Source organism: Pelophylax lessonae, assembly GCF_965119305.1.
Source record: "Pelophylax lessonae genome assembly, chromosome: 12".
Taxonomy (NCBI): Eukaryota; Metazoa; Chordata; class Amphibia; order Anura; family Ranidae; genus Pelophylax; species Pelophylax lessonae.
Genome location: NC_138779.1, coordinates 811,436 through 835,096, shown reverse-complemented (window position 1 = coordinate 835,096; position 23,661 = coordinate 811,436). Strand labels below are relative to the sequence as shown.

Below are 23,661 nucleotides of genomic sequence, written 5' to 3'. Positions count from 1 at the left end.
CCTTCCACCAACCCTCCCTCTCCGATCTCTTCCACCAACCCTCCCTCTACAATCCCTTTCTCTGATCCCTTCCTCAAAACCTACCTCTCCGATCTCTTCCTCCTATCCCTTCCACCAACCCTCCCTCTCCGATCCCTTCCACCAACCCTCCCTCTCCGATCCCTACCACCAACCCTCCCTCTCCGATCCCTTCCACCAACCCTCCCTCTATGATCTCTCTTCCTCCGATCCCTTCCAACAACCCTCCCTCTCTGATCTCTTCCACCAACCCTCCCTCTCCAATCCCTTTCTCTGATCCCTTCCTCAAAACCTACCTCTCCGATCTCTTCCTCCGATCCCTTCCACCAACCCCCCCTCTCCAATCCCTTCCTCCAAACCTACCTCTCCGATCCCTTCCACCAACCCTCCCTCTCCAATCCCTTCCACCAACCCCCCCTTCTCCAATCCCTTTCTCTGATCTCTTCCACCAATCCTCCCGCTCAAACCTCTTCCTCCCATTGTAATGACAATTCATGGCCATGGTGGAGCTGGGAACCAATATACAGAGACCTCTCCATCCCAGGCCCTATGTATGAAGCTACAGATTGGTTTCTCCTATTGCCAATGGAAAGGAAGCTATTTGGTTGGGATAACCATTTACTAAAAAAAGCTATGGTCAAAGAGCAGTAACCGCTGTCGTCCAATCAGCATCCAGCTTTCATTGTCCTGACGGCTGTAAACTGATAAAGGTCCAGTCTGCTGCTTGGGGCTGGTACAATGAGCTCACAATTATTGCTCTTTTTAGTTCCATAAGGGGCTACATGTGCAGTTCCTACTTCTCATCCTCATCCTCATCTTCATCCTTACTCGGCGCACATCTTTGGAAGCAGTGCACAGTTGTCGCCAGGAAGAAGCTGGAAAAAATGGCAGCGATGGAGACAGCGACTCCGGAGAAGATGATGATCAGGAAGTCGGTCAATGACAGGCTGAATTTGCATTCACTGAAGCTGATATCGGACAGCTCGTGCAGGAAGACTTTTCGATCCTCTAAGATGCACTGAATTTCCTCCACACCTGGGGAAAAAAGAGAGAAGTATGAGGCTGAGAGCCGTAAGGGCCACCGGGATTGTAAAGAGACTAACAAAACCTGAAACACACCCGACCTTCAATCAGACCTAAAGCCCGTGTTCTCCTGAGATGTGTACAATTTTGATTGGCTCCCTCTAAACCAGACCTAACCTCAGATATTTTCCAGGTGCGGTGTGATGTTGATAAGTGCTCCTCATGCAGGTATTTGTAGGAAGTGTTGGGCTGCAGTTTGTTTGCGGACCTGAAGGTGGCACTGTGCCACTTCTTCCTGCTGGCAAGAAGCCCATGGGGACTAACGTGTCCCTTACTATGGGCTCCAGGCTGCCCTCTTGGAGAGGGTGGCATCTCCTATTGGATGCCAAACTTAGATGCAAGGTTTGAGTGCCCGTCTTGACAATGATTTGTTTAAATAGCAGATTGTGCTTCATTCAGTGTGCGGGGGAAGGTCTTGGAAAGTCCCTTTTGTTAGGGAAAGGGTAGAAGCAGCGATGGAAGGGGGAGCAGCGATAGAAGGGGGAGCAGCGATAGAAGGGGGAGCAGTGATAGAAGGGGGAGCGGCGATAGAAGGGGGAGCAGAGATAGAAGGGGAAGCAGCGATAGAAGTGGGAGCAGTGATAGAAGGGAAAGCAGCGATGGAAAGGGGAGCAGCGATAGAAGTGGGAGCAGCGATAGAAGGGGGAGCAGCGATAGAAGGAGGAGCAGAGATAGAAGGGGGAGCAGCGATAGAAGGGGGAGCAGCGATAGAAGGGGGAGCAGCGATAAAAGGAGGAGCAGCGATAGAAGGGGGAGCAGCGATAGAAGGGGAGCAGTGATAGAAGGAGGAGCAGAGATAGAAGGGGGAGCAGCAATAGAAGGGGGAGCAGAGATAGAAGGGGGAGCAGCGATAGAAGAGGGAGCAGCAATAGAAGGGGAGCAGTGATAGAAGGGAGAGCAGCGATAGAAGGGGGAGCAGAGATAGAAGGGAGAGCAGAGATAGAAGGGGGAGCAGCGATAGAAGAGGGAGCAGCAATAGAAGGGGAGCAGTGATAGAAGGGAGAGCAGCGATAGAAGGGGGATCAGTGATAGAAGGGGGAGCAGGGATAGAAGAGGAAGCAGCGATAGAAGGGAGAGCAGCGATAGAAGGGGGAGCAGCGATGGAAGGGGGAGCAGGGATGGAAGGGGGAGCAGTGATAGAAGGGGGAGCAGTGATAGAAGGGGAAGCAGGGATGGAAGGGGGAGCAGTGATAGAAGGAGAAGCAGCGATGGAAGGGGGAGCAGCGATAGAAGGGGGAGCAGAGATAGAAGGGAGAGCAGGGATAGAAGAGGAAGCAGCGATAGAAGGGAGAGCAGCGATAGAAGGGGGAGCAGCGATAGAAGGGGGAGCAGCGATAGAAGGGGAAGCAGAGATAGAAGGGGAGCAGGGATAGAAGAGGAAGCAGCGATAGAAGGGGGAGCAGCGATAGAAGGGGGAGCAGAGATAGAAGGGGAGCAGTGATAGAAGGGGGAGCAGCGATGGAAGGGGAGCAGGGATGGAAGGGGGAGCAGTGATAGAAGGGGGAGCAGCGATGGAAGGGGGAGCAGCGATAGAAGGGGGAGCAGCGATAGAAGAGGGAGCAGCGCAGCGATAGAAGTGGGAGAAGAGATACAAGGGAGAGCGGTGATGGAAGGGGAGCAGGGATGGAAGGGGGAGCAGTGATGGAAGGGGAAGCAGCGATGGAAGGGGGAGCAGCGATAGAAGTGGGAGCAGTGATAGAAGGGGGAGCAGCGATAGAAGGGGGAGCAGCGATAGAAGTGGGAGCCGAGATAGAAGGGGGAGCAGCGATAGAAGGGGAGCAGCGATAGAAGGGGAGCAGCGATAGAAGTGGGAGCAGCGATAGAAGGGGGAGCAGCGATAGAAGGGGGAGCAGGGATGGAAGGGGGAGCAGCGATGGAAGTGGGAGCAGCGATAGAAGGGGAGCAGCGATAGAAGGGGGAGCAGGGATGGAAGGGGGAGCAGGGATGGAAGGGGGAGCAGTGATAGAAGGGGGAGCAGGGATGGAAGGAGGAGCAGTGATGGAAGGGGGAGCAGTGATAGAAGGGGGAGCAGCGATAGAAGAAGGAGCAGCGATAGAAGTGGGAGCAGAGATAGAAGGGGGAGCAGTGATAGAAAGGGGAGCAGCGATGGAAGGGGGAGCAAGGATGGAAGGGGGAGCAGTGATAGAAGGGGGAGCAGGGATGGAAGGGGGAGCAGTGATGGAAGGGGAGCAGTGATAGAAGGGGGAGCAGCGATAGAAGAAGGAGCAGCGATAGAAGTGATAGAAGGGGGAGCAGTGATGGAAGGGGGAGCAGTGATGGAAGGGGGAGCAGGGATGGAAGGGGGAGCAGCAATGGAAGGGGGAGCAGCGATAGAAGGGGGAGCAGGGATAGAAGGGGGAGCAACGATAGATGGGAGAGCAGCGATAGAAGGGGAAGCAGCGATAGAAGGGGGAGCAGCGATAGAAGGGGGAGCAGCGATAGAAGGGGGAGCAGGGATGGAAGGGGAGCAGGGATGGAAGGGGGAGCAGTGATAGAAGGGGGAGCAGAGATGGAAGGGGGAGCAGCGATAGAAGGGGGAGCAGCGATAGAAGAGGGAGCAGCGCAGCGATAGAAGTGGGAGAAGAGATACAAGGGAGAGCGGTGATGGAAGGGGAGCAGGGATGGAAGGGGGAGCAGTGATGGAAGGGGAAGCAGCGATGGAAGGGGGAGCAGCGATAGAAGTGGGAGCAGTGATAGAAGGGGGAGCAGCGATAGAAGGGGGAGCAGCGATAGAAGTGGGAGCCGAGATAGAAGGGGGAGCAGCGATAGAAGGGGAGCAGCGATAGAAGGGGAGCAGCGATAGAAGTGGGAGCAGCGATAGAAGGGGGAGCAGCGATAGAAGGGGGAGCAGGGATGGAAGGGGGAGCAGCGATGGAAGTGGGAGCAGCGATAGAAGGGGAGCAGCGATAGAAGGGGGAGCAGGGATGGAAGGGGGAGCAGGGATGGAAGGGGGAGCAGTGATAGAAGGGGGAGCAGGGATGGAAGGAGGAGCAGTGATGGAAGGGGGAGCAGTGATAGAAGGGGGAGCAGCGATAGAAGAAGGAGCAGCGATAGAAGTGGGAGCAGAGATAGAAGGGGGAGCAGTGATAGAAAGGGGAGCAGCGATGGAAGGGGGAGCAAGGATGGAAGGGGGAGCAGTGATAGAAGGGGGAGCAGGGATGGAAGGGGGAGCAGTGATGGAAGGGGAGCAGTGATAGAAGGGGGAGCAGCGATAGAAGAAGGAGCAGCGATAGAAGTGATAGAAGGGGGAGCAGTGATGGAAGGGGGAGCAGTGATGGAAGGGGGAGCAGGGATGGAAGGGGGAGCAGCAATGGAAGGGGGAGCAGCGATAGAAGGGGGAGCAGGGATAGAAGGGGGAGCAACGATAGATGGGAGAGCAGCGATAGAAGGGGAAGCAGCGATAGAAGGGGGAGCAGCGATAGAAGGGGGAGCAGCGATAGAAGGGGGAGCAGGGATGGAAGGGGAGCAGGGATGGAAGGGGGAGCAGTGATAGAAGGGGGAGCAGCGATGGAAGGGGGAGCAGCGATAGAAGGGGGAGCAGCGATAGAAGAGGGAGCAGCGCAGCGATAGAAGTGGGAGAAGAGATACAAGGGAGAGCGGTGATGGAAGGGGAGCAGGGATGGAAGGGGGAGCAGTGATGGAAGGGGAAGCAGCGATGGAAGGGGGAGCAGCGATAGAAGTGGGAGCAGTGATAGAAGGGGGAGCAGCGATAGAAGGGGGAGCAGCGATAGAAGTGGGAGCCGAGATAGAAGGGGGAGCAGCGATAGAAGGGGAGCAGCGATAGAAGGGGAGCAGCGATAGAAGTGGGAGCAGCGATAGAAGGGGGAGCAGCGATAGAAGGGGGAGCAGGGATGGAAGGGGGAGCAGCGATGGAAGTGGGAGCAGCGATAGAAGGGGAGCAGCGATAGAAGGGGGAGCAGGGATGGAAGGGGGAGCAGGGATGGAAGGGGGAGCAGTGATAGAAGGGGGAGCAGGGATGGAAGGAGGAGCAGTGATGGAAGGGGGAGCAGTGATAGAAGGGGGAGCAGCGATAGAAGAAGGAGCAGCGATAGAAGTGGGAGCAGAGATAGAAGGGGGAGCAGTGATAGAAAGGGGAGCAGCGATGGAAGGGGGAGCAAGGATGGAAGGGGGAGCAGTGATAGAAGGGGGAGCAGGGATGGAAGGGGGAGCAGTGATGGAAGGGGAGCAGTGATAGAAGGGGGAGCAGCGATAGAAGAAGGAGCAGCGATAGAAGTGATAGAAGGGGGAGCAGTGATGGAAGGGGGAGCAGTGATGGAAGGGGGAGCAGGGATGGAAGGGGGAGCAGCAATGGAAGGGGGAGCAGCGATAGAAGGGGGAGCAGGGATAGAAGGGGGAGCAACGATAGATGGGAGAGCAGCGATAGAAGGGGAAGCAGCGATAGAAGGGGGAGCAGCGATAGAAGGGGGAGCAGCGATAGAAGGGGGAGCAGGGATGGAAGGGGAGCAGGGATGGAAGGGGGAGCAGCGATGGAAGTGGGAGCAGCGATAGAAGGGGGAGCAGCGATAGAAGGGGGAGCAGTGATAGAAGGGGGAGCAGGGATGGAAGGGGGAGCAGTGATAGAAGAAGGAGCAGCGATAGAAGTGGGAGCAGAGGTAGAAGGGGGAGCAGGGATTGAAGGGGGAGCAGTGATGGAAGTGGGAGCAGCGATAGAAGGGGGAGCAGCGATGGAAGGGGGAGCAGGGATGAAAGGGGGAGCAGGGATAGAAGGGGGAGCAGGGATGGAAGGGGGAGCAGTGATGGAAGGGGAGCAGTGATAGAAGGGGGAGCAGCGATAGAAGAAGGAGCAGCGATAGAAGTGGGAGCAGAGATAGAAGGGGGAGCAGTGATAGAAGGGGGAGCAGCGATGGAAGGGGGAGCAAGGATGGAAGGGGGAGCAGTGATAGAAGGGGGAGCAGGGATGGAAGGGGGAGCAGCGATGGAAGGGGGAGCAGTGATAGAAGGGGGAGCAGCAATAGAAGAAGGAGCAGCGATAGAAGTGGGAGCAGAGATAGAAGGGGGAGCAGTGATGGAAGGGGGAGCAGGGATGGAAGGGGGAGCAGCAATGGAAGGGGGAGCAGCGATAGAATTGGGAGCAGCGATATAAGGGGGAGCAGGGATAGAAGCGGGAGTAGCGATAGAAGGGGGAGTAGCGATAGAAGGGAGAGCAGCGATAGAAGGGGAAACAGCGATAAAAGGAGGAGCAGCGATAGAAGGAGGAGCAGCGATATTTTTTATCAATAATAAGCATCAGGAGATCAATGAAGATAAATTATTTTCACTGTATCAGACTGCTGGAATATTGTAGGAGTTTGTCTCATAGAGGGGTTTGTTATGTGTTTATTGTTAAGTGTCTTCCTCCTATTATTAATTGGATCACCTATTGTTTCTGTCTGTCTACTAGTATTAGGTCCAATCCACCTTGGTAGCAAACTATTGGGGATGTTATATGTTTAAGTGGATTCGTTTATGGGTTAAATAAATCACTATTCAGCTAATAATTGCTAGAAGGGGTGGGGGAAAGGAGGAATTTCTTCAACGGTTCTTCCTGTTGATAAGTCCCTCATATATATGTTTGGTCACACTGGGATATCAATTGGTGATTATCAGTCCAAACGAAACCAAAATGTAGTTTTTAGATCTTATGACCTGAATAATTTTTATCGCTTTTTATATGTTTTGGAGACTCCAGTGTTGAGATCCCCCCCCCCATAATTCACAGTCCCTGTGTGTGGAAGACCAGAATCATTTCTCCTGATATTTTCCTTGAATTGTTTTATTTAAACCTGAATATCTACCACTACAGATAAAATAAGGAATGTCCTGGGGTCTCAAGGAGGCCATTGCCCTATAGGTGGATGGAGCCTATTATTATTATTATTATTATTATTATTATTATTATTATACAGGATTTATATATTATTATTATTATTATTATAAAGGATTTATATATTATTATTATTATAATACAGGATTTATATATTATTATTATATAGGATTTATATATTATTATTATTATTATTATACAGGATTTATATATTATTATTATACAGGATTTATATAATTATTATTATTATTATTATTATTATTATAAAGGATTTATATATTATTATTATTATAATACAGGATTTATATATTATTATTATATAGGATTTATATATTATTATTATTATTATTATTATTATTATTATTATTATACAGGATTTATATATTATTATTATTATTATTATTATTATTATTATTCAGGATTTATATATTGTTATTATTATTATTATATAAGATTTATATATTATTATTATTATTATTATTATTATATAGGATTTATATATTATTATATAGGATTTATATATTATTATTATTATACATGATTTATATATTATTATTATACAGGATTTATATATTATTATTATATAGGATTTATATATTATTATTATTATTATTATTATACAGGATTTATATATTATTATTATTATTATTATTATTATTATTATTATTATTATTATTATTATTATTATTATTATTATTATTATATAAGATTTATACATTATTATTATTATTATATAGGATTTATATATTATTATATAGGATTTATATATTATTATTATTATTATATATGATTTATATATTATTATTATTATTATACAGGATTTATATATTATTATTATACAGGATTTATATATTATTATTATATAGGATTATATGGTGCTAGCAGTTTGCGCAGGTCAGACAGTACAGTTACAATACAATACAGGAGAAATCAGAAGGCCCCGGTTCTGAGAGCTTACCATCTAAAATCATTGCACGCTGCCTATGTTGGTTGGAGAGTCCAAATTATCAGACCCTCAGGGGTGGGGCCTATCAAAAGGGGTGTGGCTGTAGTAAATTAAAACCTCTAGGACTGAGTTTGAGTACATTTGGCTGGTATTTAAATATTCTAATTGTTTAACTATATGAGTGTGTGATCAGCCTCCTGAGGAGCACCGGGGTGTCTTTTATTTCTGGGGCCCCCCCGATGTCAGACCTACCCCCGGGACTATCATTTCTGCTTTTCATATACATTGTATATCATTTTTTACATTTTTTTATTTAAAGGAAAGCTTTAGTGCGCAGAGAAGAATATAGATGGTGAAATGAGACCCCTCCTATGAGCCGAGAATATTCTACATCCTCAAATGTCCATTTATTATTGTAATGGGGAAATGTGAGAGAAGTGAGTGTCACCTGACCCGGGATTGTGTTTTCTCCCCTCCCCCCAGTGACAGGAATTCCGAGAACTCTCCATAAGGTCAGGAGGACAAATGTTATTATATTAAATGTCTTCTCACCCGCCGGCCAGGTCACACCGAGCCGAGATATCTAATGGAGGATCCATTGCGCGGAGGGAAGACTTGGAGAACCAATTGGAAACATTGATGCCGAAAGCCGTGTCTGAACCCATGGAATATCCAGAGTTTATTTCCTATGGAATTCTCCTTCATTCTATCACTGGGTATATTTTGTATTATTAGAAAGGTGGAGGTATTTGGGGAGTGGGCACAGAAAATGCCTTTTATAACTTCCTAATAAAGCCGAACCCCAGCCAAAAAGACCGTCCATTTTTAAAAGCTGAAGAAGTAAAAAAAAAATGGGATGAAGAACTGAGGGGGGAGACAGAGAAATAGGGGGGTTGTATTCCAATAAAATTCTTCCCTTGAAAAGAATGAAAGAATAACTTTGGGCATTGGACTTCTAGAGAATGGCTGCTGCTTTATAAGGACTCCATAGTATTGGAGGTTGGAGGCATCTCAGTGTTTGTCTGAGAAGTTCACCTCCTTCTCCTTCCCCCCAGGAACACACAATGGGCACAGCAACCCCAGAGGCCAGGAGACTTCTGACTGACCTCTAATGGATGGGCAGGGGAGGGCTGATGTTACCAGAGGGAGGAGAAAGAAGGCGGGGAAATCAGAAACTCCAGGCTTTGCCTTTTCTCCTCTCTGCGTGACCCTACAAGAATCACAAGGGGGGCATGGACGGGGGGGGGCAGTGTCTGGGGTACTGTGAGAGGAGTGCTGGGGGGCAGGAAGGTTCAGAGTCAGGGGCGCAGAGGGGGTTCAGAGGTGGGGGTGACTTGGAGACCTCACAGATCCAGGTCATGGTGTATCTAGTAGTAGTTGGTCTCATGGATCCAGGTCACGGTGTATCTAGTAGTAGTTTGTCTCATAGATTCAGGTTATGGTGTATCTAGTAGTAGTTGTTCTCATGGATCCGGGTCATGGTAGATCTAGTAGTAGTTGGTCTCACAGATCTAGGTCATAGTGGATCTAGTAGTGGTTGGTCTCATGGATCCAGGTCATAGTGGATCTAGTAGTAGTTGGTCTAATTAATACAGGTCATGGAGAGTATTCAGTAGTAGTTGGCCTTATGGTTCGAGGTCATGGTAGATCTAGTAGTAGTTAATCTCATGGATCCAAGTCATGGTGTGCCTAGTAGTAGTTGGTCTTGGTATGGGAGCGGTCTGGTATGGAGGAGAGCCGATATAGGAGAGAACTCGTACAAGAGAGACCCGGTATGGTAGAGATCCGGTATGGTAGAGGTCCGGTATGGTAGAGGTCCGGTATGGTAGAGGTCTGGTATGGTAGAGGTCTGGTATGGGAGAGGTCCGGTATGGGAGAGGTCCGGTATGGGAGAGGTCCGGTGTTCTTTTACCTGTATAAACTCTTGAAGGCATGCATCATTTGTGATATTTATCATTTCTAGAATATGGACAATCAGTGTTTGTGGACACCTCCCAATATAAAGCAAGCCCCCCCCCCCCCCACTATCTACAAAAGTGATCTACAGCCAACAGGTCACCAAAGGCGGAGTTCAGGCGGAGCCAGACAATCAGTGGCTTCTCCTCTATGGAGATCTCTTTGTTGTGTTCCAACGGCTGGATTTGGGCTCTATGGTGACAAAATGTTTGAGAACCAGAGAGACAATTTCAGGAAACAATCTACCTCTACCACAGGAGGGCAGCACTGCAACACCCAGAGATATTATCAACCAGAAGACCATCCAGAAAAGGTTTCCCAAAATTATCACCAACTGAATAAATAAGATAAACCACCAAACAGGGAGGCGGAGCCTAAGCCAAAAATCCCCCCCAATCCTGAATCTTCCAGAAGAATCTCCTGGGCTCATTACAAAGCATATTGGGAGGATTTTGTTATAATTAGTAATATTTGTATTAAATAAAATCTATGAACCCCGATGACTGCACTGTGACATCATACACTATACAGGGTATGAGACCCCCCCCCCCCGGGGGTTCAGGTGTTACCATTACCAGTGAAGGGTGCTACTAACACTACAATCAGCCAGAACATTATGACCACCCTCCTAATATTGTGTAGGTTCCCCTTTCCTGACCACCACCCACCCCCACCACTAACCTCACTAGACCTCTGAAGGTACTCTGTGGTATCTGTCACTAAGCCGTCACTAGCAGATCCTTCAAGTCCTGTAATTTGGGGGGGGGGGGGACTCCAAGAATGGGAATTGTTTTCCAGCAACTCCCACAGATGCTTGATTGGATGGAGAATTTGGAGGCCAATTTAACACCTCAAACTCCTTGTTGTGTTTTTAAAACCATACTTGAACTCATCAGACTAGTCCACCTTCTTCCATCACTCCAGTTCTGATGCTCATGTGCCCATTGTAGGCAATATTGGCTGTGGACACGGGTCACCATGGCTCTGCCGCTACACCACCCCGTACACGACAACCTGCGATGACCATCAACTTCAGGTACAACATGTTCACTTTCCCTCTAATATATCCCACCCACTTTCAGGTGTCATTGTCACCAGATAATCCATGCTATCATGTCAGAATGTTCTGGCTGATGGGTGTATACAGAGGGGGGAGGGGTGTACAGTATATGTATCATATACAGGCAGTAGTCAGAATGTTCTGCTTGGTAATCCAAATTGTTAATCAGCCAATCACATGGCAGCAACGCATTTAGGCATCTAGAGGTGGTGAAGACTGTGACAGACGCGGATATCAGATCCTTGTCCTCCTCACTAACTCGTGACGAAGGACCGACCAATCTCACACCCCGCTGTCACTTACGTTACAATGCCACTCTCAGCTGCACCCGGCACAAAGAGTGCCAGCAGCCTGAGACCAGTTGTCACTGGGCTAACTAAGCAATTAACCCTTTCAATGCCACCACCTCCGTTTGGTCCGAGCGGGAGGAAGCTCGTAATTCCAGCAATACCAATTCTGATTTTAGAATAATGATCCGTAACACGCACTGTCACCACAGACAGGAATGTTCAGAGGATTTATCCTATACAGTATCACTCTTCAGGAGACAGCTTCTTTGTTAGCTTGCAGTAAGAGCCTAGGGACAAGGTAACACTTTTCAAAATTAGGTTTTAATAATGAAAAGATCAAAATTGGTGCAAATAAAATATTTACAGAAAAAGGTGTTTCAAAGAAATAGAGAAATAATTCAGCAATAGAAAAATAAGGTAGAATTGAGGAGGAAGATTACTGGCAGTCAATGTCCTGAGCGTTATCAGAGTTTATTCGATGAGCCGGGTGTTATCGGTTCTCAAACTCAAAGACAGATGTTCCTTCTTTGATGTTACCATGAGAACTGATCACTGGTTAGGGGGTCTCCCTTTTTCTCTAGGATCAAAGGGGTGGTGACAGATGCCCTTGACCAATTAAAACGGAGTGGCCTTAGGCTGACCATATAGGGTCCCTCCTCTTTGGACAGTTCCATCACTCTCCACGCCCTTCCATCACACTCTGCCCCCTTCGGCCACTCCCTGCACCCTTCCATTACACTCTGCCCCCTTCCGCCACTTCCTGCACCCTTCCATCACTTTCTGCGCCCTTCCATCACACTCCACACTCCTTCCATCACCTTCTGCGCCCTTCCATCACACTACGCACCCTTCCATCACTCTCCACGCCCTTCCAACACACTCCACGCCCTTCTGTCACACTCCGCGCCCTTCCGTCACACTCCGCGCCCCTCCGTCACTCCCCACACCCTTCCATCACTCCCCGCAACCTTCAATCACTCCCTGCACCTTTCCATCACACTCCATGCCCTTCCATCACACTCCATGCCCTTCCATCACACTCCATGCCCTTCCATCACACTCCGCGCCCTTCCATTACTCTCCACGCCCTTTTATCACTCTCCACGCCCTTCCATCACACTCAGCGCCCTTCCATCACACTCAGCGCCCTTCCATCACACTCAGCGCCCTTCCATCACTCTCCACGCCCTTCCATTACTCTCCACGCCCTTTTATCACTCTCCACGCCCTTCCATCACACTCTGCCCCCTTCCGTCACTCCCCACACCCTTCCATCATTCCCGCACCCTTCAATCACTCCCTGAACCCTTCCATCACACTCCGCACTCCTTCCATCACATTCTGCGCCCTTCTATCACAATACGCACCCTTCCATCACTCTTCATGCCCTTCCAACACACTCCACGCCCTTCCATCACTACCTGCGCCCTTCCATCACTCCTCACATCCTTCCATCACTCCCCACACTCTTCTATCACTCCCTGCGCCCTTCCATCACACTCCACACCCTTCCATCATTTCCTGCATCCTTCCATCACTCCCCACGCCATTCTATCACTCCCTGCACCCCTCCATCACTCCCCACGCCATTCTATCACTCCCTGCACCCCTCCATCACTCCCCACATCCTTCCATCACTCTCCCCGCCCTTCCATCGCTCCCCATGCGCTTCCAGCACTCCCCGCACTCTTCCATCACTCCCTGCTCACTTGCATCACACTTCACATCCTCCTTCCATCACTCCTCGCACCCTTCTATTACTTCAGCACCCTTCTATTACTCCCTACACCCTTCTATCACTCCCTGTGCCCTTCCATTACACTCCACACCCTTCCATCATTCCCCATGTTCTTCCATTACATCTCACATCCTTCCATCACTCCCGACGCCATTCTATCACTCGCGCATCCTCCCATCACTCGCCACACCCTTCTATAACTCCCTGCACCCCTCCATCACTCCCCACGCCATTATATTACTCTCAGCACCCTTCTATCACTCCCCACGTCCTTCCACACTCTCCCCGCCCTTCCATCGCTCCCCATGCGCTTCCAGCACTCCCCACACCCTTCCATCACTCCCCGCACTCTTCCATCACTCCCTGCTCACTTCCATCACACTTCACATCCTTCCATCACTCCTCGCACCCTTCTATTACTTCAGCACCCTTCTATTACTCCCTACACCCTTCTATCACTCCCTGTGCCCTTCCATTACACTCCACACCCTTCCATCATTCCCCATGTCCTTCCATTACATCTCACATCCTTCCATCACTCCCCATGCAATTCCATCACTCCCAGCACCCTTCTATTACTCCTTGCACCCTTCCATCACTCCCTGCACCCTTCTAATACTCCCCCACATCTTTCCATAACTCCCCACACCCTTCTATTACTCCTTGCACCCTTCAATCACTCCCCACAACCTTCCATCATTCCCTGCACCTTTCCCTCACACTCCACACCCTTCCATCACTCCCCACGCTATTCCATTACTCTCAGCACTCCTCTATCACTCACCGCGTCCTTCCATCCCTCCCCGTACCCTTCCATCACTACCCACACTCTTCCATCACTCCCGCACCCTTCCATCACTCCCCACACCCTTTTATCGATACCTGCACACACTCCACACTTCCATCCTCCCTCACATCCTTTCATTACTCCTCACATCCTTCCATCACTCCCCACGCCATTCCATCACTCCCCGCACCCTTTCATCAGTTCCCACAACCTTCCATCATTCCCTGCACCTTTCTCTAACAGTCCACACCCTTCCATCACTCCCCATGTCCTTCCATCATTCCGCACATCCTTCCATCACACCCTACACATTTTTATCACGCCCCGCACCCTTCCATCACTTCCCACACCCTTCCATCACTCTCTGCACCCTTTCATCACTCCCTGCACCCTATTATCACTCCCTGCACACAATCCGCACCCTTCCATCTCTCCCCGCACCCTTCCATCACTCCTGAAGTAACCAGTACAGTGGAGAAAAGTAGTGATGTGGTTCTAGAGATGGTATGTTGGGTGGACAAGATAACTGGACAGTATAGATCTCACCATACATTGAGTCCTGTTTTTGAAGTGAAGGACGATGTCAGTGACTTCGTGGATGGTGGTAAGGACGGGGGGGGGGGCTTTGGGGGTAATTATTAAAGGCATAGCCACACCTATAGCTAGATCCCCCTGAGACTTCACCCTGTATAGATGTGCCCTCCTGAAAAATAATTACCCCCAACCCCCCCCCCCCCCCCCGTCCTTACCACCATCCACAAAGTCACTGACATCGTCCTTCACTTCAAAAACAGGACTCAATGTATGGTGAGATCTATACTGTCCAGTTATCTTGTCCACCCAACATACCATCTCTAGAACCACATCACTACTTTTCTCCACTGTACTGGTTACTACACAGGGGGTCACCAAACTTTTCTTTGGCACCGACTTCACCACCTGTCCCCTGGAGCCCGTTCCTTCAGAACATTTTCCTTACCCCATCGGTCTATTCTACGCTCTCTCATTTATTTCAAACTGTCCCTCTCTACTGGCATCTTCCCATCCCCTAAAACATTTACTTATTATCCCTATAATTATACAGCCCATGCTGAACCCCACTGGTCTAATTGACCCACTCCCTTGCTCCTGGTTACCACCACAGAGTGCCCCCCTAAAACCCACCAATGAGTTACTACTCAAGATCAATAACAACTATCAGTCCCTCCCCTCATGCCCAGGTGCTAGGTGTAATCCAGGACTCTAACCTCTCCTTCTCCCCACATCCAATCTCTATCCAAATCTTGTCGACCTTCACCTCCGTAACATCTCTAAAATTCTATCCCTTCCACACCAACCATACTACCAAGCTACTTATTCACCGCCTTTTTAACTCTCACCTTGACTACTAAAACTCTCTCCTCCTTGGCCAACCACCACACAGTCTATCCTCCCTTCAGTCTTTCATGAATGCTGCTGCCAGACTCTTCCCTCAGTCCCTCTCTGCCAATCCTTCCAATGACTGCTCAATGCCCTCTAACCCTCTCTGCCAATCCCTCCACTGGCCTCAATTCAGTGTCCTCAATGCCCTCCAACCCTCCCTACCAATCCCTCCACTGCCCGCTCAATGCCCTCCACCCCTCTCTACCAATCCCTCCACTGACCGCCATTCAGTGTCCTCCCCCCTCCTCTGCCAATCCCTCCACTGGCCTCCATTCAGTGTCCTTCACCCCTCTCTGCCAATCCCTCCATTGGTCTCAATTCAGTGTCCTCCACCCCTCTTTGCCAATCCCTCCACTGCCCTCCATTCAGTGTCCTTCACCCCTCTCTGCCTATCCCTCCACTGCCCTCCATTCAGTGTCCTTCACCCCTCTCTGCCAATCCCTCCATTGGTCTCCATTCAGTGTCCTCCATTCCTCTCTGCCAATCCCTCCCCTGCCCACTCAATGCCCTCCACCCCTCCATACCAATCTATCCACTGGCCTCCACTCAGTGTCCTCCACCCCTCTCTGCCCATCCCTCCACTGACTTCCTCGCACAAGGAACACAATTCAAAATTTTTGTGTTCTGAACTGACCTGAGTTGAATTGGCCCAGAACGGCGCTGACCGCTTAGTCAGGAATAGGAATTCTGACACCAGCGCATCGGTCTGATCACGACCGTACCAAACACTGCTTGCCTGCCGCAATCAGGCGCCATATAACAGTTTTGTGCATTTCTGTAGGATTCTATACACGCTACAAATACAAATTTACATGTACTTGTAGCCCAACACGTGAGCCATAAGAAGGAATTATTTTCATCTCTCTGCCACTAATATTTTAACTATTATGAGAGATAAAATAAATTCCTTTGATCTGATGATACCAATCAAAGCGTGCAGACTGTTTGGAGGCTATCATCGCCCCCCTGCGGATCCCCGCAGCCAAGATGACCAGCAGCTCTCTTTGAGGCTTCCGGATGGTGACAACTTTTGTTCACTTGCATGGGAGACTTTAATTTGGCATCCAGGTGTCACCTCCATCCCAGGGAATGGCCTTGTCCTTTTCCAATGCTAATAAAAGGACATATGTGTATGACTGATACTAAATACTACATTTCCTAATAACCCAAAATGACACTAAATCTACAATCATACTATTTCTACAGATCACTTCATATCTCACTAATGCAAAGCTACCTTATATCTGACATTTATGTCACAGCTGCTATTTGCATTTCTTGCAGTTTATTTACATGCTCTATCACCCATAGGCAGCAGCAATTTCCTCTCACAACTATATATTCATTTTTTGTGGCGCGAGTGTTTTCTTTTCTTCTTTCTCTTATCTCCAGAGCATCTCCCATTCTCTGAAACTCACTACCCCAATCTATCCAGAGTCTCCCCATTCCAATCTGTTCACAGCCTCCCCCATCCTCTGGAATTCTCTACCTATATCTGTCCAGAGCCAATTCTAGCCAGGTACTCCCTACTCCAATCTGTCCAGAGCCATTCCCCATCTTCCGGAACTCTCTATCCCAACCTGTGTGGATATATCCTAATCTGTCTACTTCTAGGTGATCCCTGAACCCTCAACTCTTCAGAGAAGCCGATCCCACCGCCACCTATCAACTGAACTTTTATTTCCTCCATCACTTCATCTCTCACGGTTATTTGGAATCCCTCGCCCTCCTGTATTGTAGTGTCTCCCTTTATGTTGTAAAGAGATGTGCAAACTGTTGGTGCTTTAGAAAATCTGAATTATAATAATATTATTAATAATAAATCCACAGGACTGTATGACAGCCAGGCAAATAGCATTTTAAAAAGAGGTCAGCGAATGCAGTTTCCAAGTTTCTTAATGACAGATATCCTCTGAAGTTTTCCCCCGCAGCTTCCGGCATTTATACTTCAAACTCCACCAGCCAAGACCACAATACAATCCCTCATTACTCCTATTAGCAGGAAATTCTGCTCCTGGCTGCTCCACGGTGTGGTGGAAATGAATGGGATCTGGCGCATAGAAGTTCACTCGGTGCGCGGAGAAGTTCGCTGCGCTGAAAAGCACATTTGCGGATGGTAATACGCGCCAAGCGCCATTAATCCCTTCTACTGAAAAGTTCAATGTACAGCTCTTTGTATAAAGAAATCCGAACGCGCTCGGTGACAAAGAGAGAAACCAGGCGCACGCTGTGTCACCATCGATGTCATCAGAAAGAGTCCCTTCTTCAACACAGGGCCCTGGATTATTTATAGTCAGGAAAAAGGGGAGGGGACAACTGTACAGCACAACCAATCACACACATTCAAAGGATCAATAGAAAATGGAATGTACATGCAATATTTTATATTCCTTTGTGGAGGATTGCACCCGAATGCGGCTTTAGTGAATGACCCCCACAGCCAGGGAAGTAGTCGGAGAAGCGGAGTCAGAGAAGCGGAGTCGGAGAAGTGGAGTCGGAGAAGCGGAGTCGCTGGCTGAGCTGATGTCATGTTTCAAGGTTAAACCTCTGTGAGACGTTGGTTGTGCGGAGATGTAGAACACAATCTGCTCATCATCAGACGTTCTGACCTGCATGGCATCCGATGCGCGCCTGCGAGGTGTTACCTTCACTTTACCTTTAAAGACGAACGGTGCCAGAGAAAAGCCAATGTTTAATTAAGTGCTTAAAGACTTTTCTGTAATAGCACCGGGGTGTGAGAAGAATATCTCACCTCTGCGAGCGGAGCCGCGTGCCTGGGTTTCCCGCCATTGGGTGCACAAGCGACCATGCACTATTGCTTGATGAAACCCACGTGTAGGAAAAATGCCCGTCAAACACTATACAACGGAACTGGCGTGTATCTCATGAACATTGTCCTAATAATAGGTGTGCATGCACTCCCGTCATAACCTGTTAGAGTGAATCCTATATAATATAGTTCAGGAAAACCATATTTGATAGTGATTATACTATTGTTCCAGTGATTAGAGACGATATCTGCAAAGGACAATAGCAGCCATATTTCAATCATGCGGATCAAGCATAATAGAAAGCCACCAGCCATTATTCCAGCTAAAGGGCAGATAAAAACGATAATAATTCCACATAGATACATAGTTAGTCAGATTGAAAAAAGACACAAATTCCATCCGGCTCAACCAATAAAAAACATAAAAACAAAAGAAACAGTAATTAAAACCCAACCATACAATCCTATATAAACAATCCTATACCCTCCCCAACCATACAATCCCATATACACAATCCTATACCCTCCCCAACCATACAATCCCATATACACAATCCTATACCCACCCCAACCATACAATCCCATATACACAATCCTATACCCGCCCCAACCATACAATCCCATATACACAATCCTATACCCTCCCCAACCATACAATCCCATATACACAATCCTATACCCTCCCCAACCATACAATCCCATATACACAATCCTATATCTGCCCCAACCATACAATCCCATATACACAATCCTATACCCTCCCCAACCATACAATCCCATATACACAATCCTATACCCTCCCCAACCATACAATCCCATATACACAATCCTATATCTGCCCCAACCATACAATCCCATATACACAATCCTATACCCTCCCCAACCATACAATCCATATACACAATCCTATACCCTCCCCAACCATACAATCCCCTATACACAATCCTATACCCACCCCAACCATACAATCCCATATACACAATCCTATACCCTCCCCAACCATACAATCCCATATACACCATCCTATACCTGCCCCAACCATACAATCCCATATACACAATCCTATACCCGCCCCAACCATACAATCCCATATACACAATCCTATACCCTCCCCAACCATACAATCCCATATACACAATCCTATACCCTCCCCAACCATACAATCCCATATACACAATCCTATACCCACCCCAACCATACAATCCCATATACACAATCCTATACCCTCCCCAACCATACAATCCCATATACACAATCCTATACCCGCCCCAACCATACAATCCCATATACACAATCCTATACCCTCCCCAACCATACAATCCCATATACACAATCCTATACCCACCCCCAACCATACAATCCCATATACACAATCCTATACCCACCCCAACCATACAATCCCATATACACAATCCTATATCCTCCCCAACCATACAATCCCATATACACAATCCTATACCCACCCCCAACCATACAATCCCATATACACAATCCTATACCCACCCCAACCATACAATCCCATATACACAATCCTATACCCTCCCCAACCATACAATCCCATATACACAATCCTATACCCTCCCCAACCATACAATCCCATATACACAATCCTATATCTGCCCCAACCATACAATCCCATATACACAATCCTATATCCGCCCCAACCATACAATCCCATATACACAATCCTATACCCACCCCAACCATACAATCCCATATACACAATCCTATATCCTCCCCAACCATACAATCCCATATACACAATCCTATACCCACCCCCAACCATACAATCCCATATACACAATCCTATACCCACCCCAACCATACAATCCCATATACACAATCCTATACCCTCCCCAACCATACAATCCCATATACACAATCCTATACCCACCCCCAACCATACAATCCCATATACACAATCCTATACCCACCCCAACCATACAATCCCATATACACAATCCTATACCCTCCCCAACCATACAATCCCATATACACAATCCTATACCCTCCCCAACCATACAATCCCATATACACAATCCTATATCTGCCCCAACCATACAATCCCATATACACAATCCTATATCCGCCCCAACCATACAATCCCATATACACAATCCTATACCCACCCCAACCATACAATCCCATATACACAATCCTATATCCTCCCCAACCATACAATCCCATATACACAATCCTATACCCACCCCCAACCATACAATCCCATATACACAATCCTATACCCACCCCAACCATACAATCCCATATACACAATCCTATATCCTCCCCAACCATACAATCCCATATACATAATCCTGTACCCACCCCTACCATACAATCCCATATACACAATCCTATACCCGCTGTTGATCCAGAGGAAGGCGAAAAACCCAACAAAGTATGATCCAATTTACTACAGCAGGGGGAAAAAATCCTTCCTGATCCCCCGAGAGGCAATCGGATATTCCCTGTATCAACTTTACCTATAAATATTAGTACCCACTTATATTATGTACACCCAGGAAAGAATCCAGGCCTTTCTTATTGCAATCTACTGAGCTGTCCAGACCCACCTCTGGAGGGAGTCTATTCCACATTTTCACAGCTCTTACTGTGAAGAAACCTTTCTGTATTTGGAGACAAAATCTGTTTTCATCCAGACGTAAAGAGCGCCCCCTTGTCCTCTCTGATGACCTTAAAGTGAACAACTCAACACCAAGTTCACTATATGGACCCCTTATGTATTTATACATGGAGATCATATCCCCCCTTATGTATTTATACATGGTGATCATATCCCCCCTTATGTATTTATACATGGAGATCATATCCCCCCTTATGTATTTATACATGGAGATCATATCCCCCCTTATGTATTTATACATGGTGATCATATCCCCCCTTATATATTTATATATGGTGATCATATCCCCCCCCTTATGTATTTATAAATATTTATATTTATATATGGTGATCATATCCCCCCTTATGTATTTATACATGGAGATCATATCCCCCCTTATATATTTATATATGGTGATCATATCCCCCCCCTTATGTATTTATACAGGTGATCATATCCCCCCTTATGTATTTATACATGGAGATCATATCCCCCCTTATGTATTTATACATGGAGATCATATCCCCCCTTATATATTTATACATGGAGATCATATCCCCCCTTATGTATTTATACAGGTGATCATATCCCCCCCCCCTTATGTATTTATACATGGAGATCATATCCCCCCTTATGTATTTATACATGGTGATCATATCCCCCTTATGTATTTATACGTGGAGATCATATCCCCCCTTATGTATTTATACATGGAGATCATATCCCCCCCCTTATGTATTTATACATGGAGATCATATCCCCCTTATGTATTTATACATGGTGATCATATCCCCCCTTATGTATTTATACATGGAGATCATAACCCCCCTTATGTATTTATACATGGAGATCATATCCCCCTTATGTATTTATACATGGTGATCATATCCCCCCTTATGTCTTTATACATGGAGATCATATCCCCCCTTATGTATTTATACATGGAGATCATATCCCCGCTTATGTATTTATACATGGAGATCATATCCCCCCTTATGTATTTATACATGGAGATCATATCCCCCTTATGTATTTATACATGGAGATCATATCCCCCCTTATGTATTTATACATGGTGATCATATCCCCCCTTATGTATTTATACATGTTGATCATATTCCCTCTTATCCCCCCTTATGTATTTATACATGGTGATCATATCCCCCCTTATGTATTTATACATGGAGATCATATCCCCCCTTATGTATTTATACATGTTGATCATATTCCCTCTTATCCCCCCTTATGTATTTATACATGGTGATCATATCCCCCCCTTATGTATTTATACATGGAGATCATATCCCCCCTTATGTATTTATACATGGAGATCATATCCCCCCTTATGTATTTATACATGGAGATCATATCCCCCCCTTATGTATTTATACGTGGAGATCATATCCCTGCTTATGTATTTATACATGGAGATCATATCCCCCTTATGTATTTATACATGGTGATCATATCCCCCCCTTATGTATTTATACATGTTGATCATATTCCCTCTTATCCCCCCTTATGTATTTATACATGGAGATCATATCTCCCCTTATGTATTTATACATGTTGATCATATTCCCTCTTATCCCCCCTTATGTATTTATACGTGGAGATCATATCCCCCCTTATGTATTTATACGTGGAGATCATATCCCCCCTTATGTATTTATACATGGAGATCATATCCCTGCTTATGTATTTATACATGGAGATCATATCCCCCCCCCTTATGTATTTTTTACATGGAGATCATATCCCCCCTTATGTATTTATACATGGAGATCATATCCCCCCTTATGTATTTATACATGGTGATCATATCCCCCCTTATGTATTTATACATGGTGATCACATCCCCCTTATGTATTTATACATGGTGATCATATCCCCCCTTATGTATTTATACATGGAGATCATATCCCCCCTTATGTATTTATACATGGTGATCATATCCCCCCTTATGTATTTATACATGGAGATCATATCCCCCCTTATGTATTTATACATGGTGATCATATCCCCCCTTATGTATTTATACATGGTGATCATATCCCCCCTTATGTATTTATACATGGAGATCATATCCCCCTTATGTATTTATACATGGAGATCATATCCCCCTTATGTATTTATACATGGAGATCATATCCCCCCTTATGTATTTATACATGGTGATCATATCCCCCCTTATGTATTTATACATGTTGATCATATTCCCTCTTATCCCCCCTTATGTATTTATACATGGTGATCATATCCCCCCTTATGTATTTATACATGGAGATCATATCCCCCCTTATGTATTTATACATGTTGATCATATTCCCTCTTATCCCCCCTTATGTATTTATACATGGTGATCATATCCCCCCCTTATGTATTTATACATGGAGATCATATCCCCCCTTATGTATTTATACATGGAGATCATATCCCCCCTTATGTATTTATACATGGAGATCATATCCCCCCCTTATGTATTTATACGTGGAGATCATATCCCCGCTTATGTATTTATACATGGAGATCATATCCCCCTTATGTATTTATACATGGTGATCATATCCCCCCCTTATGTATTTATACATGTTGATCATATTCCCTCTTATCCCCCCTTATGTATTTATACATGGAGATCATATCTCCCCTTATGTATTTATACATGTTGATCATATTCCCTCTTATCCCCCCTTATGTATTTATACATGGTGATCATATCCCCCCTTATGTATTTATACGTGGAGATCATATCCCCCCTTATGTATTTATACGTGGAGATCATATCCCCCCTTATGTATTTATACATGGAGATCATATCCCCGCTTATGTATTTATACATGGAGATCATATCCCCCCCCCCTTATGTATTTTTTACATGGAGATCATATCCCCCCTTATGTATTTATACATGGAGATCATATCCCCCCTTATGTATTTATACATGGTGATCATATCCCCCCTTATGTATTTATACATGGTGATCACATCCCCCTTATGTATTTATACATGGTGATCATATCCCCCCTTATGTATTTATACATGGAGATCATATCCCCCCTTATGTATTTATACATGGTGATCATATCCCCCCTTATGTATTTATACATGGAGATCATATCCCCCCTTATGTATTTATACATG

General features: G+C 46.6%; 1 protein-coding gene across 1 annotated transcript in view; it reads right to left on the bottom strand.

Annotated features, from left to right (window-relative positions):
* Positions 1-484: 484 nt before the first annotated feature.
* The window catches only part of LRRC38 (leucine rich repeat containing 38), a 50,228-nt gene continuing 27,051 nt past the window's right edge, over positions 485-23,661 (bottom strand). Inside the window, exon 2 of the mRNA XM_082274487.1 lies at positions 485-1,053. Coding sequence (XP_082130613.1) covers positions 812-1,053 — 242 coding nt within the window. The 3' untranslated portion in view covers positions 485-811. The remainder of the gene's footprint in view (positions 1,054-23,661) is intronic.